The sequence below is a fragment of the Lolium perenne genome, chromosome 2 (genome assembly GCF_019359855.2).
Source record: "Lolium perenne isolate Kyuss_39 chromosome 2, Kyuss_2.0, whole genome shotgun sequence".
Taxonomy (NCBI): domain Eukaryota; kingdom Viridiplantae; phylum Streptophyta; class Magnoliopsida; order Poales; family Poaceae; genus Lolium; species Lolium perenne.
In genome coordinates, this window is record NC_067245.2 from 35,115,838 (window position 1) to 35,132,443 (window position 16,606).

Here is a 16,606-nt window from a genome sequence, read left to right on the forward strand (position 1 = left end):
TCCATCCTAAATTATACTCTGATCGGTGTCGTATTCACGGTACGATGTAAAAATACGCGCAAGAAAAAGTACAACAAATTGATGGTGTATTTCATATTGAACACTACATATGTGCATTTTTTTCCCATTGGACTGGCCAAACTAACCAAACATAGTAAGTATGACCCCAAAGGACTTTGGGTAATTGGGAAGGCCTTGAGAGCAAGTACAATAGAGTCCAGTCAGCTGACTATAAGACATTAAATAATATATTTTAGATGAGTTGGAGGAGAGAGAAGAGGAGAGAGAAGGAAGGTGGGCTACTATGCAATAGCCAGCTCTTGCACGTGCTTCTAGGCACCTTGTGAGAGTGAAATGTGGGCCATATATTAATAAAGTGCTACATTATTATAGCCAACTATTGTACATGTTAGCTATATGATGACTACAAATGATATGACATCTTGTTATAGCCAACAGTTGGCTATACTATTGGAATTGCTCTGAGAGCAAGTACAATAAGTCCTAGTCAGCTGACTATAAGGATTAAAATAGTATATTATTGCTTAGTTGGAGGAGAGAGAGGAGGAGAGAGAAGGAGAGTGGGCTCTTATGCAAGAGCCAGCTCTAGCACGTGCTCCTAGGCATTTTGTGAGAGTGAAAGGTGGGCCACACATTGATTAAGTACTACATTTTTATAGCTCACTATTGTGTATGTTGGCTCTAAATTGGCTATAGATGACATGGCACTTGGCTTATAGCCAGCAACTGGCTACACTATTAGAATTGCTCTGACACATGAATCACAGCATGCGGGCCACCCTGCTAACACTAAACCCCAGTCCAAAATCTGAGCAGCAGCCAGCCACCTATGCGTCCCCAATCCAGAGGGGGCGGCCCCGGCCCCACGAAAAGGCGCCGCAAGCCCCACAAAAGGCAAAACCACACAAACCCAAGCGCTCCCAGGACCTCCCCTCCTTCATCACTGGCCTGGGCGGCGTCTTTCCTGATCCGCTCGGTCGCGGTTCCCTGCGTCTGTCGCCTCTCCGCACACCCGAGAGCCGAGAGGCACAGCCCCCTTCGTCGTCGTCTATAAACTACTCCCCTCCTCTCCTCCTCCGCACCCCATCAGCCACCCACCCCCCTTCCCCTCCGCCTCCCTCCTCCTCTCCCCGCCCCGCACCCCCTATCCTCTCCCTCTCCACACGATCCCGCCCTTGTCCGCATTCCCTCCCCACCACGCGTCCGCCGCCGCCCTCCTCCTCTATCCACCACGCCGCGTCTGGTGGTGCTGGTGGCTCTTGTTTAGCTACAGTCCGTCCGGCAGGGGACGGCTCGCTCGCCCGTCACCGACCGGATCATGGCCGCCACGCTCCCGCGCGCGGTCGCGCCCTCGCCGCGCCCCGCCGCAGCGGGGCTCCTCCCGCTCCCGCGCGCCGCGCCGCTGCTCCTCGCCGGCCGCGCCGCCGCGCGGAGGCTCCGGGCCCGCGGGGCCAGGGCGCCCGCCCTCGCCGCCGCGCGCCGCAGCTGGGCCGTCTCCGCCCGCGCCGTGCTCGACGTCTCGCGCCACCGGGCACCTCACAAGCCCGTGCAGGAGGTAAGGACTCCGCCCCACCCCCGCCGATCAACTGCTCGCCTCGCGATTGGGTTTCCTCTCCTGCGCGGGTTCCGAGGGTTCGTTGGGGGTTTTTGTTGTTTTCTATAGGCGATTAGATTGGTTTACTACGAGGTCACCACCGATGACTTATTGTCATGTATCCTAGCTCCGAGACCTTTTGATCGGTTTACGAAATTTAGGGGATATATATCAGGTGTTGAGTCCAGTTAATTTGGCCATACCCCTGCCCGATGACTGTATCCGACGATAAGGCTCTGCGCTGCCGCAGCAGGAATTCATTGCATGTGATCCTTGTTTTGGTCTCTAGCTCATAATGATGCGCTGCGTACTACCAGTATCGCTTTTGTTACGTTCTGTTCCTTTCATCATGGGAGTTTTTAAAGTACTACATAGTGTGGCAAGTGAACACAGCAAATGCAGTTAGAATAAGCAGGTGCGTGCTGATGGAAGGTTAGGTGACAGCTGTGGGTGGTAGGCACTAATCACCATCAACTTCCACATTGTGTCATGCCTAGGTGGAACACTTCTGACGTACTAGTTTCCCATCACCCTTCCGGAGCGTATTGAATGGGTTGTGGCCCGACGATTTTATGGCTTGTAATTTTGTGATTCACGCGCTGCTAGTTGACATCTGGAATTTCCTCTTTTACCAGGCTGCGGACATGAACGATATCTTGGCAGAGCGTGGAGCCTGTGGTGTTGGGTTCGTCGCCAACTTGAACAACGAGCCTTCGTTCAACATTGTCCGCGACGCTCTTACGGCCCTCGGGTGCATGGAGCACCGTGGCGGCTGCGGAGCAGACAACGACTCCGGTGATGGGGCTGGGTTGATGAGCGGCATACCGTGGGATTTGTTTAATGAATGGGGCAGCAAGCAAGGGCTTGCCCCCTTCGAAAAAACACATACTGGCGTAGGCATGGTCTTCCTTCCGCAAGACGACAATTCCGCGGCAGAGGCCAAAGCTGGTAATGTTTCTGATGCTGCCCCACAATATATATGTTCTCCATATCGCGGAGCATTTCCTCTTGTCTTCAAAGTGCAATGGTTCCTATGTTTTTGTGGATAATAGATTTCTGTTTGGGCAATGCATGTGTTTGAATCACACTCTGATCGCTTCAGAATTTTCATCCTGCTGTACTTCGCTTGCCATGCCATCATTGTCCTTGAAACCTTTGCCTGCAACATTCTTTTGCTGGATTTTTTTGTTGCCCTCGGTATACAAACTTTTTGAAAGGATGGTCAGGCTGCAAATGTTTTATTTCAGCTCTACTGTACTACACTACTATGAATTTGCATAGCTTCATAAAAGTGTGTTCATTTTGGTACTCACGTCGATTCGTCGGCATCTACCTCAGAAGTAAAATAGGGACACAGTTTTGTAGTTACTGATTGTAATTTTCTTTCCAAAACATGTCCTTATGCTTTCGCATGTACAAGTGGCCCTTAGTTGCTATTAGTTATGCTTGTACACCATCTGAAAGTGGCACCATATCACATTGCAGTTGTCGAGAAGGTTTTTACAGATGAAGGCCTTGAGGTTCTTGGCTGGAGACCTGTTCCTTTCGATGTATCAGTGGTAGGTCGCAATGCAAAAGAAACAATGCCCAAGATAGAGCAGATATTCGTTAAAATTGCGAAAGAAGATGACGCTGATGACATAGAGAGAGAATTATACATCTGCCGAAAGCTGATAGAGCGGGCTGCAAAATCTGCTAGTTGGGCGGATGAACTGTACTTCTGCTCTCTGTCGAGTAAAACCATCATCTACAAGGGAATGCTTCGATCTGAGGTTCTTGGGCAATTCTATTTGGACCTTCGGAATGAGATGTACAAATCTCCATTTGCCATATATCATAGAAGATTCAGTACCAACACAAGCCCTAGATGGCCTCTTGCACAACCGATGAGGTTACTTGGACACAATGGAGAGATTAATACAATACAGGTTCACATTAACTTCCTCAAATAATACTTACTTTTACGCCTTGTATCTTACTTTATTACTTAGCTTCTTCCTATGATTTTCGCCAAGTGTTTGATACTGGAAATTAGACATGCTTTCAGCATTACTCATAGTGTTGTTTTTCTTTGCAGGGAAACTTGAACTGGATGCGATCAAGGGAAGCCACAATACAATCTCCTGTGTGGCGAGGTCGTGAGAATGAAATACGCCCGTTTGGTGACCCTAAAGCATCTGATTCAGCAAACCTTGACAATGCTGCTGAAGTACGAGACTGCCCTGTTCATTAATATACACATAGCATGCATTTCTTGTGTTCTTGTCTGCACAACCGTACCATTCACATGATTTTGCTTTCTTGTCAGTACTTGAATAGATTCCAACGCCATTTGGACTCTGTTGAACTTGATTAACGATAAATAACCCACCTGTGAAAGGAGATTAACAGTTTTACATTTAATGGGTGTCAAATAAGTAAAATACAGAATTCTGTTGCAAATATGGCTTCTACTTGACTATTTGGCTGCACTTTGGCTTACAGAGATGTGATTGACTGAAATAAGTAGTTTCATAAAAAAATAAACATGCATGCAGTCATACTATGTTATTTTTAAGCGAACTTTTCATATTTTTTTTTATAACAAAGTGGTACTCTGTCTAATTCCGTTAATGCTAGAAACATGTCAGTAACTGCTAAGCGGCAAATTCTAACTGATCTATTTTCACTGTGCATCACATTTATATATACTATTCTGACTGTGTCACATTTGTTTATACCTTAAATACTGGTGTTGTAATATTTGAGTCATCGCATCCTTTCTTCTACCAGTTACTATTAAGGAGTGGTAGAAGTCCGGCTGAAGCTATGATGATGCTTGTCCCTGAGGCATATAAGAACCACCCGACGTTATCGATAAAATACCCTGAGGTATGGAATGCATTAGTGAATAAATGTTGGGCATGCATGAAGTCCCTTTCATATTAATTTGCTCCTACACTCTTGTCCAATTGACACTTCTCTTGATTTGTGTATTAGGCAATTGACTTCTATGAATACTACAAAGGTCAAATGGAGGCTTGGGATGGGCCTGCTTTACTCTTGTTCAGGTAAGATTGTGTCAATCTGCTGCTGGCCATGTTATTTGTTACTATTCTAGTTTCTGATGTGAAGACAGTTTCTTGCCTATTTTTTGTTAAAGATCCATGCATTAGCACATTTTTCTTCCTTCTTCCTTTCTCCTTTTGCTCCTTTTTTAATTTTATTTTGAAAGATATCCCAACGCCGCCTTTCGCCAGCCGAATAATTTCCTGCAACAGATTGGGCTATATTTACAAGTTATTTTTGGCATACTTTTTATATAGTGACGGAAGGACAGTAGGAGCATGCCTCGATCGAAATGGGCTCCGTCCAGCACGCTACTGGAGAACATCAGATGGTTTTGTTTATGTTGCATCTGAGGTAGGTTCAAGCTATTTCATCTGCTTTCTGAATATTCTGTTTGGTAACAATGTTATCATAGAGCCGTTTTATCTCACACATTAGTGAAGTGTCAATTTTGAAATTGGAGCATTTGGTTTATCTGCGTAACTTATTGCAGATATACTGACATCCTTCTATACCAAATCGCAGAGTTCAGATGTCACAAGCTAAACTTAATGTAACATTCAGTAAGTATTGTGTCCATTTGCTGAAATGTTAGGTCTGGCAGCTACGCTAGGTGATTAGGAGAAATTCTGAATTTACCTATTAGTGTTTGATTCCTATTTGAATACTTCATATGCTGATCCTTCTGTGGCGGTAAACTTTAGTAACCCCACATAGGTTGCTGCTGTTGCCCTTTTGGCTGCAAATTCATTCTACGGGGCCAGATTGTGTAAAGCTTTGTTCGAGTAAAGTTAAATATATCAATTTATCTTTTGTGTTAGAAGCTTGCACTTGGATGTAGCAAGAACATAACAATTCAACATGTGGAAACCATTTTGTGGCTACACTTCTCGGCTTATTCTTTCATAATGCACAGTACTTTGATCCTACTAGGGAGTATACACAGTACCTACCTTTTTCATGTTCCTCATCTATTGAATAAAGTTCACCTTTTCCTTTATTCTGTTGATGCATACTGTACAGAGCGTTTGGTTACCACTTGTAATATTACGAAAAGCTGTTAGCAGGTGAGCAGAACATCTGATAGCTGTGATAGAGGAGAATCACTATTTCATAAACCTGTTTGGCACTACGTGTGACGCTTAGAATCTTAGGCTCATAATTTGACGAGCACAGTTGGTCAGATTTCAAATTATACTCTCGCACTACTTTTCACCATCTCTTGGGCAGTTGAATTTGATGTGTTCATTTTGGAAGCATGTCATGAAACTGCATGCCATAGTTGATGTAGTAATCTTGGAGCACCTTCGCTACTGTTTTATTAGAGTTTGAGAAGTATTATGTAGGATTCTGACCAACTGACTAGGTCTGTTAATGAAATCTACAGGTTGGTGTTATTCCAATGGATGAATCTAAGGTAGTAATGAAAGGAAGATTGGGCCCTGGAATGATGATAACAGTTGACCTACAAACTGGCCAGGTTAGAATACAATAGAACAATCTCTTCCCTGTCTTGCCTTTGACCATCGCAGTCTTCTGAAATGTAGATTCTAAACCTCGTGAGTCGTCCTAGGTGCTTGAAAACACAGAAGTGAAGAAGAAGGTGGCTTCAGCAAACCCATATGGGGATTGGTTGCAACAAAGTACACGTTCAATAAAGCCTGTCAACTTCCAATCATCTCCTGTTATGGACAATGAAACAGTTATGAGACATCAGCAGTAAGAATCCACAAACATTGCTCCAATGAACTCCTATCTACCTTCCCCCCCCTGTACTTTATTGTGCTGTGGTACTCAGTATGTTTGTTCCAGAGTTAGTGTGTATGTATGTCTGACATTTTGCCTAATGCTTATGTTGAGAAGGTTGTAGACTTGTGACTGACTATTTCTGTGACATGTATATTAATTTTTAAGCTATGCTTCATTATCCCAATGCCCTTCGTCTTTTTCGTGTCATATGATATAATTTCAGAATGCATCCAGTAAACCTTTTTAAACTATACATACAATTATTTGCCGTCCAATAGATATATTCATCAAAAGTTGCACAGTATTTCAGAATATTTGAAGTACGCCTAGTTTAAAATAGGAGACGATAAAACACAAAATGGTACTTTTGATCTTGGTGTCATGTCATGCCCAGAAATATATTGCCAAGATTCTGGCTGATTTCGACATGTGCCCCATTTGTACAACTTGCTTATGTTGTTACGTCAGATGTTGTACTGCAGGCAAATGTAAATGACTACCAATTAGAGATGCTAGATGGTCAGTTAGAGGGTCAGACCTGATGTTCAATTTAATGTTATTGTGTTTTAGGGCATTTGGCTATTCCAGTGAAGATGTGCAAATGGTAATTGAAACGATGGCTTCACAAGGGAAGGAGCCAACATTTTGTATGGGTGATGACATTCCATTAGCTGTGTTGTCACAAAAACCACACATGCTCTTTGATTATTTCAAGCAGCGATTTGCACAGGTCAGTGAATCTTTTGTACACATCATGCCATGTTCGTTAACTCGCTGAACCCCCTAGAGTGCTATTGCTTGATTGCTATGGTTAAATAAAATCCAAGTAATAAGGGAACAAATTAATTTTATCTCTATTTCGCAACTAATACCGCATCTGCAGGGCCTGAATGAACAGTGCACAGCATTAATGGCCCTCCTTTACACTACTTTTACAATCATAATCGTATCAGCTTCGTCTTATGAACGTATCTCATTGATTTCTAGGTTACAAACCCTGCAATTGATCCACTCCGAGAAGGTTTAGTCATGTCTCTTGAAGTTAATATTGGTAAACGAGGCAACATCTTGGAGGTTGGCCCTGAAAATGCTGATCAGGTTAGTAATTTTTGAAGGTAACGGTTTACATTGTATTCTTGGAGTAATATTTAGACGCCATCTTGTTGACTTCTCAGGTTACTCTATCAAGTCCTGTACTGAATGAAGGTGAACTAGATTCTCTATTGAATGACCCAAAATTGAAGCCCAAAGTACTCTCGACGTACTTTAATATCCGTAAAGGCCTAGATGGCTCCCTAGATAAGGCAATTAATGCTCTTTGTGAAGAAGCTGACGCTGCTGTGCGGAGTGGTTCTCAACTTCTGGTCCTTTCTGATCGTTCTGAAGCACTTGTGAGTAGCTTCTGACTTCTTAATATGTTAACACAGATGTCTGCGGCAGTCTTCAAGTTATCACAATTTATGTGGTGACATAAATAATGGTGCAAAATAATAAAATACACCAGCGCATCAAAATGACATGTCCGTAATGTTCTCAGTTCTCACTTCAAATGGGCACATAATATGTAACTGTTTTTGTTTGTGACACCGTATACGTGCACCCTTTTCTTTCTCTATCTTAGAATCACCATTGCCAAATCCAGCTTTCCTGATGAACGGCCCTTATCTTGTCAAAATTCAAACATTGTCTATTGCATGCCAAAGTTTAGTAATATGAATTCTACATTTAAACTTTTTGATTTTGTGACCAGAAAAACACCTGCATTAGTTTTCCTAAAAATGCACGCTGCAACTTACAGTTACTAAGAAGCTAGGTAGTTCTCTTAAAATGATTATTTTTGGATTCAAATATGGAAACTTTTTTGTCAAATTCAGGAGATAGAGTCACGTCCTCTTTTATACAAACCTGCTAAATTGTAATTAAATGAATGGATGATGTAGGAACCAACACGGCCTGCCATCCCAATACTTCTAGCCGTTGGTGCCATTCACCAGCATCTGATTCAAAATGGCCTCCGCATGTCTGCTTCAATTGTTGCTGACACCGCTCAGTGTTTCAGTACCCATCAATTTGCCTGTTTGATTGGATATGGAGCCAGGTATGACTTTGATATTTAAATAATTTTTCTCCAGTAACCGCCAGTTCCTTACTTATATTTGCTTCGCTTGACATTCTGATCCTGCATAGATGCATGTATGGGGTTCAAATCTGTGTTTATTGATGGTCAGTGTTATTAGGCCAGCATGATTTAAATACACGGAATCATAATATAATTCAGTCGGGGTAGCATAGTGTCATTCACTGTCAGTTCCACTTGCTTATGTCTTTGCATACCACGTTTTGACAATATATATTTACGATTTCTGTATTCATGATATCCAATACTCCACATTCCAGGATCATGTAGCAAATCTTCTGGCATTAGCATGGTAATAAAAGCCACATGAAAGTTGTCTGAGATTTATCTAAATTTGGATGTATCAAGACACCAAATCTTGATACATCCAAATTTTGACAAATCTCAGACAAGTTTCATGAGATGGAGGGAGTATGAACTTAACTATTTGATAAAGTTTCAAACTGACTCTAGTCTTTTCCAAAAGAGAAACATATATACCCTATTCAAGTCATTGTACCATAGCCACTTGGTTGGCTAGTATTTCCTTTTGACAATTGGTATAGAACTGAAGTCTAGATGATAATTATGAATTCGCAGTCGAACTCTTTCTGAAGACTGTCATGCAGTTATTTGAACTTGGAGCATGAATCTTAGAGCATAAGATAACAGCATAAAGTCCTCATACTAGACCGTGAACATAGACATTGTTCCTGTGGACTTATGCCGTTAGAAACACTGTCCGAAAAAAATACAAAGTTAGAGGAAGAAAGGATGAAGAAAATCTGAAAAGGGTTCAGCTAGAAGAAGCAGCTATGATAGGCAGAGAAATTTGACTTTGTGCCAGTCTAAATCAGCAAATTAAAACCTTTTCGTGCATTTTGCTGGGTGGGATCTTCTCAAAGATCCAATCATTCCTTCCTTATTTGTTTGTCTCTTCAGCAACTTCTAATTGGATCTAATATTCAGTTGTGCACATTCTCCAGAACCATTAGTTTTCAAGTGAAAGTGCTGCGTTTTCTTGCTAGATTTATTAATCTTCAATCTTTTATTGTGCATTAGTGCCGTATGCCCATATCTGGCATTAGAAACATGCCGACAATGGAGGCTGAGCAAGAAAACTGTTAATTTGATGCGCAACGGCAAGATGCCAACAGTGACCATCGAGCAGGCTCAAAGAAACTTTATCAAGGTATGATTTTCTATATCTATGAGTTGTGAGTTTTGATTATATTGTTGCATGTTGGTGTGCTGCTGCAGTTATGTGTCTGAACATAGTTGAACTCAATACTACATCTGTACACTTATGGTGTGGTGGACTCGTGGAAGTATGATCTTTATGTTCCATTGTGGTTGTGATATTCAATCGGTCTTATGTTTTCAGGCTGTAAAATCTGGCCTGCTCAAGATACTCTCAAAAATGGGCATATCATTGCTCTCAAGGTTTGTTATCTTTGCCATTCAACGTTATATAACAATTGTGCCATCATGGTGAAGTAATCATTCAATGGTTTAATATGTCGTATCTTCTGGATAGTTACTGTGGAGCTCAGATCTTTGAAATATATGGTCTTGGCCAAGAAGTTGTTGACCTTGCATTCTGTGGAAGTGTATCGAAAATTGGAGGACTTACCCTTGACGAGGTAATCAATTTTTTTATTATCCCATTTAGTCGCGGAGTTTGTCAGCACATACTTGATTTACTTTTTCGGTGTTTTGTTGGTCTGGTACATTGCCTATCTAGAAGTGTTCAGATTATAACCTGTAGTTGGCTATGTACCTTTTAGCTCTTCTGAAATTTTTACCTACTGACACTTCTCCAACTCTACTGCCCTATCCCTTTGTTGTAAAGCTGGGCCGGGAAACATTATCATTCTGGGTGAAGGCATTCTCGGAAGATACCGCACAGAGGCTGGAAAACTTTGGATTCATCCAGTCCAGACCTGGAGGTATACATATCTCGTCAACTGTAGCAAAGTTAGATTTTATGACTTGACTGTCTGTATTCTTCCATTTTATTCCAATATGATTGTTTTAGTTAAAATGACATCAATTAAGAACCTGAGATTTGGCTGCTATGTTGTGTGCGGCATTTGTATGTCATCAATCAAAACATACTAAGGCCACCAGGTGAAAAAAACATACTAAGGCCACAACTATTCTAGAAGTCTATGTTTCTTTGAGTCCTCCTTTTGAATATTGCTTTGTTCAGGTACTGGTAGAGGGGCCTGGGCGATTCCTGAATATTGTTGTCCAGGGCAGCATCATTGCAAATGCAATTTATGCCTGCCAATCAGGGATGAAAAATGCTTATAATTAATGTGATAGTTAAATCCATTTTCTTTTGTTAGTATGATAGGTACATTCATTAAGTTAATACTGATAATACCTCATTTACCTCCAAAATACACCTCTTGGTGCGGCAGAAATTGCATTTTGGGGGGGAAAAAGAATCTGGGATCATATGTACTGCAATATTATGTTACTGCTTATTGCTGAAATATTGTGTTTTTTTGCTTTCCTGAATAGGCGAATTTCATGCAAATAATCCTGAGATGTCAAAGCTTCTGCACAAAGCAATTCGTGAAAGAAGTGATAATGCCTACACCATCTACCAACAACATCTTGCAAGCCGTCCTGTCAATGTTAGTGGTGCTTAATCCTCACTTTGCAGGTGGGCGGCCTGTAGATTTTTTTTGTATCACCTTTGGTTTACCATTCTCTATGCTGCAGGTTCTTCGAGATCTTGTAGAGTTGAAGAGTGAACGGCCCCCTATTCCTATAGGCAAAGTTGAGCCTGCAACCTCTATTGTCGAGCGCTTTTGCACAGGTGGAATGTCCTTGGGAGCTATTTCCAGAGAAACTCATGAAGCAATTGCAATTGCTATGAATAGAATCGGCGGGAAATCTAATTCTGGAGAAGGTGGTGAGGTGGGCCAAATAACATACATTACAACAATAAAGCTAGTTATGTCAGGCAGCTATAGTGGAAATTACAACATATAGTTGCTTATGGACATATTTTGCAGGACCCAATCCGCTGGAGTCCCCTTGCAGATGTTGTTGATGGGTATTCTCCAACACTTCCTCATCTCAAAGGTCTTCAGAACGGGGACACTGCCACAAGTGCCATTAAGCAGGTGCAGCATGAACTGCTTGATTTTGGCACTTTACTTTGGCTATTATTATAAATAGTTTTGATGTAGTTTATGCTTCTATTTCAAAACCATGACTGTGGATTGCTCTACTTATCCTTGGTAGATATGCTCTCTTAATGGCTACCTTAACAATTCTTCAGTCATTACTGAGTAGAATTGCACTCAATGTTGTTATGATACACTGGTTAAAGCACCACTTAGAAAACCAATGCTGTGAACAATCAGACTTATTCAAGATTAAGTTTTGCATCATTCCTGTAGATGAACGTGTTAGTAGCCAATAACACTTCAGATGTAGTATGCTGTTGAGTACGCTTATTTTCCCTTAAAATGAGCTAGCACCGGCCTTTGTCAGGCCAAGAGAATGAACATCAAAAGAGATCAGAGGTCTGTCAGTGCCTGAAGGTGCTAGGTCACATGTTTAGTTAGCACCCTTTGGCACTTCTCAAATATGAAACTTTTGCAGTGGCAAAAAAAGATAGTAGGAAGCATTTTAAGAACTTCCACTCTGTACTGTTGTCTACCTCTTTTTTTGTATGTCCTGAATCAAAGTAACACTCTATCCTCTTTCTATTGGATTCATATATTCGAGTTGGTTCTTATATGTACTATCATTTCACAGGTTGCATCTGGGCGTTTTGGTGTTACACCAACATTTTTAGTTAATGCTGAACAAATCGAGATAAAGATTGCTCAAGGGGCGAAGCCTGGTGAAGGGGGTCAACTTCCTGGGAAAAAAGTCAGTGCATACATAGCTCGGTTGAGAAACTCCAAACCTGGTGTTCCTCTCATATCCCCACCACCACACCATGACATCTATTCCATCGAGGATCTCGCACAGTTAATTTTTGACCTCCATCAGGTTTGTCTTGCACAACTACTTGAATAGAATTTCAGCTAGTAATGCTGGTGCTATGTGAGAACTAGCAGTGTTGTTTGATTCTTGGTTTCTTCTTGGGACAAGGAATTTCATTTATTGGTAGTAATGAAGTATTTAATTTATATTTGTCTGGGCAGATCAATCCTAAAGCAAAGGTGTCGGTAAAGCTTGTAGCTGAAGCAGGAATTGGAACTGTAGCCTCTGGAGTATCTAAGGCAAACGCAGACGTAATTCAGGTGGGCTAAACATTTATTTTCTAACAATTCATTGATTTAGCTCATACTTCATTGTGTGTGGATCTGCATTCTCCTAAGTGGCTATGGTCTTATGGTTTAGTGGCATTTTACATTTTCTTTGATACACTTAACCTTTTACTGCAAGGTGCTATATGCTGTAGTTGGCCCTCATGAGGTTGCGTAAACTGTTTTGCCTATTTCATTGTTATATGCAGTGGCATTTGTTGTAGTATATTCACAATGATATGTCTTTCCGATTGGTGTCCATCTCTTTTTGGTGAAAATTGTATGCAATAAACCGTTACGATTGTGGGGAATAAATCCCCACAAATCTACTAAAATTTCCCAAAACACAGCAGTTCAGCACACAGTTATTGCATGAACATACACTACAAGGTAGGTCACCACTTGCCAAGCTGGTGAATTAGTTTACAGCATTTGAGTCTCTGAGATGAACCATGCTTTGAACTACTATATAATGAGCTGGCAGTGATTTTTTTGAAGGTATACTGTACTCATGGGCGAGAGGTTTAGTCTACTTATTTGGGTCATCTGAATTATCATTTTATTATACAGATATCAGGTCATGATGGTGGTACTGGAGCTAGCCCAATTAGCTCAATCAAGCATGCTGGGGGTCCTTGGGAACTCGGTCTTACAGAAACTCACCAGGTTTCCTACATTTATTTGCTTGTTATAATCAGATTCTTATAGTACCAAATCACTTTGTTCTAAACCTAGTTAACTTCCTCCAGACACTGATACAAAATGGATTGAGAGAAAGGGTGGTACTTAGGGTTGATGGTGGATTCAGGAGTGGCCTAGATGTCCTTTTGGCTGCTGCCATGGGTGCTGATGAATATGGTTTTGGTTCTGTAGCTATGATAGCTACCGGATGTGTCATGGCACGTATTTGCCACACAAACAATTGCCCAGTTGGAGTTGCTAGTCAGGTAATAACAGCACAAGTTATTTTTTATTCGTTTTTCTTGGTCATACCTTTTATCTTACATTCTATGCACCTGCAGAGAGAAGAGCTTCGTGCTAGGTTTCCTGGTGTTCCTGGCGATCTGGTGAATTACTTTCTCTTTGTCGCAGAAGAGGTATGGCATAACTCACATTACTAATGCTTTTGTGTTAACCTCTTTCCGTGCTTTCACCATTTGGTCATCCATATGCTTTTTTTGGAATAACCATGACCTGTATTTAAGTACTCATGCATAAGTTATCCAGGTACGCGCCACATTAGCCCAGTTGGGTTATGAGAAGCTGGATGATATAATTGGGCACACTGATTTACTTAAACCAAAGCATATCTCTTTGGTGAAAACACAACACATTGATCTTGGATACCTATTAATGGTATGGCTTTGATAGCTATTCTCGCTTGGTTTATTGGCACTTCATGCATATGCATATTATATTAATGGATGTTCTTGTATTAGAATGCTGGATTACCCAAATGGAGTAGCTCTCAGATAAGAAGCCAGGACGTCCACTCTAATGGCCCTGTTCTTGATGAGACAATCCTTGCAGATCCCGAGGTAATGGTTTCAGTGTTGGTTACATTTCTTAACTTGACTAAAGTCTGTCCTCCTGAGCAGATTTGTGTACACTCAATCAAAACACCTCGGCTTTACTATTTGGTCTTCTTGAAACCATAGCTGTGACATTGATGATCAATAGCCATTGTAGTCTAAAATGAAGTGCATAGTTGCCAGGAACCTAGTTCTGTCATATGCAGCATTACTTAAGTTATGTAACTGCATTTTACAGGTAATCGATGCAATTGAGAACGAGAAAGAGGTTTCAAAGACATACCCAATTTATAATGTCGACAGAGCTGTCTGTGGTCGAGTAGCAGGTGCCATTGCTAAGAAGTATGGGGACACGGGCTTTGCAGGCCAGCTGAACATTACGTATGTTAACTATTTTCTTCTTTGCATAATTTTTTCCATCTATTTTATTATTATTATGACAAGGTATAAAATGAAGAATTTCGAACATTTCAGGTTTACTGGAAGTGCAGGGCAGTCCTTTGGTTGTTTTCTAACCCCTGGCATGAATGTTCGCCTAGTAGGAGAGGCCAACGATTATGTGGGGAAGGTACTAAATACATTCTAGATGAGGATGATGCGCTAGTCCAAAAGATACACTATTGAAAATTCTTTCTGGCTAGCTTCATAAGACTTCTATTTTTATTGTTGCAGGGTATGGCTGGTGGAGAGCTGGTTGTAGTTCCTGTGGATGATACAGGATTTGTTCCTGAGGATGCTGCTATAGTTGGGAACACTTGTCTGTATGGAGCTACGGGTGGTCAAGTATTTGTGAGAGGCAAGACAGGAGAAAGATTTGCAGTTCGGAACTCTCTCGGTCAGGCAGTGGTTGAGGGCACAGGAGATCATTGCTGCGAATACATGACTGGTGGCTGTGTGGTTGTACTTGGCAAGTAAGTAAACAGTCCGCACAATGCCCATCTCCCATGTTCTCAAAAAAAAAGAAGTCAATCTTCCATTTTGTGTATTACCCTTATCCTGATATATATTTCTCAATCCACAGAGTTGGGAGGAACGTTGCAGCTGGAATGACTGGTGGCCTTGCATACATTCTAGATGAAGATGATACACTAGTCCCAAAGGTACATGAACTTAGAACTTCTAACCATCTACCTAGCTGCTCTGTAGCATGCGTGCACTGAAGCCCCGAAATTCAGATCTCAGGATTATAACGTCCAAAGTGTTTTTTAACAGATTAACAAGGAGATCGTCAAGATGCAGAGAGTGAATGCTCCAGCTGGGCAGATGCAGCTGAAAGGCTTGATTGAGGCCTATGTTGTAAGTCAAGTGTATTTTTTTTCCTGAAAATTTTGTTCCAAACAGGCCGTTCCTGACACTGTTGTAATTTGGATGACGCTTTTATAGGAAAAAACTGGCAGTGCGAAAGGTGCTAAAATTTTGAGTGAATGGGAGGCATACTTGCCACTCTTCTGGCAATTGGTACCTCCCAGTGAAGAAGATTCGCCTGAAGCTTGTGCCGAGTTTGAGAGAGTACTTGCAAGGCAAGCAACGGCAGTAAAATCTGCCAAGTGATCAAGCACTGCTACGAGCCAACCCCAATCCCAAAATTGATCAAGTTACACTGAACGAAGGCGGTTTTTACTGCGATACTTGCAAGTGATCCTCTGAACTGCGCTCCTTCTGAAGAACGACCTTACCCAAAGGCTGCAATTTTGTGGAAGCTCTGCCCAAGGCATCTTTTGGAATGGAGCTCGCAGAACCCATACAGGATTCTTCTGCACGCTCTTGGCACTGTAGGTAACCACCCCTGTAAATTGGTTTACTGACGCTAGGTTGCAAGGCCCTGTCAAACTCTGCTGCTTTCTTGTATAGGATTCTTGCCCTGTGTAATTATATTTTTTGTTCTGGACACATTAGTTCTTAATATTTATACGTGTCCAGTGCTAGGCATGCTAGTTGCATGTGCTTTAGCACATAAAGAATAAAGGGTAGGGTGAAGTAGGTCTTCTCGTTGCTTCATGAGTCAATGAACTAATGGCAACTATCCGGAAACAGAAGAAATTGTCAATAATGGCAACTATCCGGTCCTGGCAGAACAAATGATTTCACACTGTAGCTATACTTTGGCGCTTGGCTGGCCTGAGTAGCATGACCGATGAAGCTAGCAGGCATCACAATACTCAAAAGCTACGACTTCAGGAAGGAGATTTGAAACCCAAAGCTTCCAGTCCAGAGCTCAAACATTCTATACATCGCTTCACTCAAGATCCGAACCACCGGGCCCAAA

The 16,606-nt window shown here is 41.7% G+C and overlaps 1 protein-coding gene across 2 annotated transcripts; it reads left to right on the forward strand.

The window, feature by feature from the left end:
• The first annotated feature begins 1,109 nt into the window (after nt 1-1,109).
• On the forward strand, nt 1,110-16,332 carry LOC127331782 (ferredoxin-dependent glutamate synthase, chloroplastic). Of its 2 annotated transcripts, XM_051357972.2 has the most exons (33): nt 1,111-1,576; nt 2,251-2,563; nt 3,101-3,543; nt 3,693-3,824; nt 4,388-4,486; nt 4,595-4,665; nt 4,921-5,017; nt 6,051-6,143; nt 6,237-6,382; nt 6,983-7,142; nt 7,400-7,510; nt 7,588-7,803; nt 8,353-8,510; nt 9,591-9,720; nt 9,913-9,971; nt 10,066-10,171; nt 10,381-10,477; nt 11,058-11,173; nt 11,262-11,459; nt 11,558-11,668; nt 12,309-12,548; nt 12,704-12,802; nt 13,379-13,474; nt 13,558-13,755; nt 13,831-13,905; nt 14,036-14,164; nt 14,248-14,346; nt 14,579-14,721; nt 14,815-14,908; nt 15,013-15,251; nt 15,362-15,440; nt 15,553-15,636; nt 15,724-16,332. In XM_051357972.2, the coding sequence occupies exons 1-33, from the start codon at nt 1,340-1,342 to the stop codon at nt 15,889-15,891; spliced, it is 4,836 nt and encodes a 1,611-aa protein (XP_051213932.1). In that variant the 5' UTR covers nt 1,111-1,339; the 3' UTR covers nt 15,892-16,332. The 2 variants fall into 2 exon arrangements, with proteins under 2 accessions (XP_051213931.1, XP_051213932.1); XM_051357971.2 differs by having other exon boundaries at nt 1,110-1,576; nt 13,558-13,905.
• Nucleotides 16,333-16,606: the final 274 nt, after the last annotated feature.

Bases quoted from the DNA above. Each gene is read 5' to 3' on its own strand.
- LOC127331782 (XM_051357971.2), top strand. From the start codon at position 1,340: ATGGCCGCCACGCTCCCGCGCGCGGTCGCGCCCTCGCCGCGCCCCGCC. The intron at 10,172-10,380 runs GTAATCAATTTT...TTTGTTGTAAAG, and splicing joins GAGGACTTACCCTTGACGAG to CTGGGCCGGGAAACATTATC. The intron at 12,549-12,703 runs GTTTGTCTTGCA...TTGTCTGGGCAG, and splicing joins TAATTTTTGACCTCCATCAG to ATCAATCCTAAAGCAAAGGT.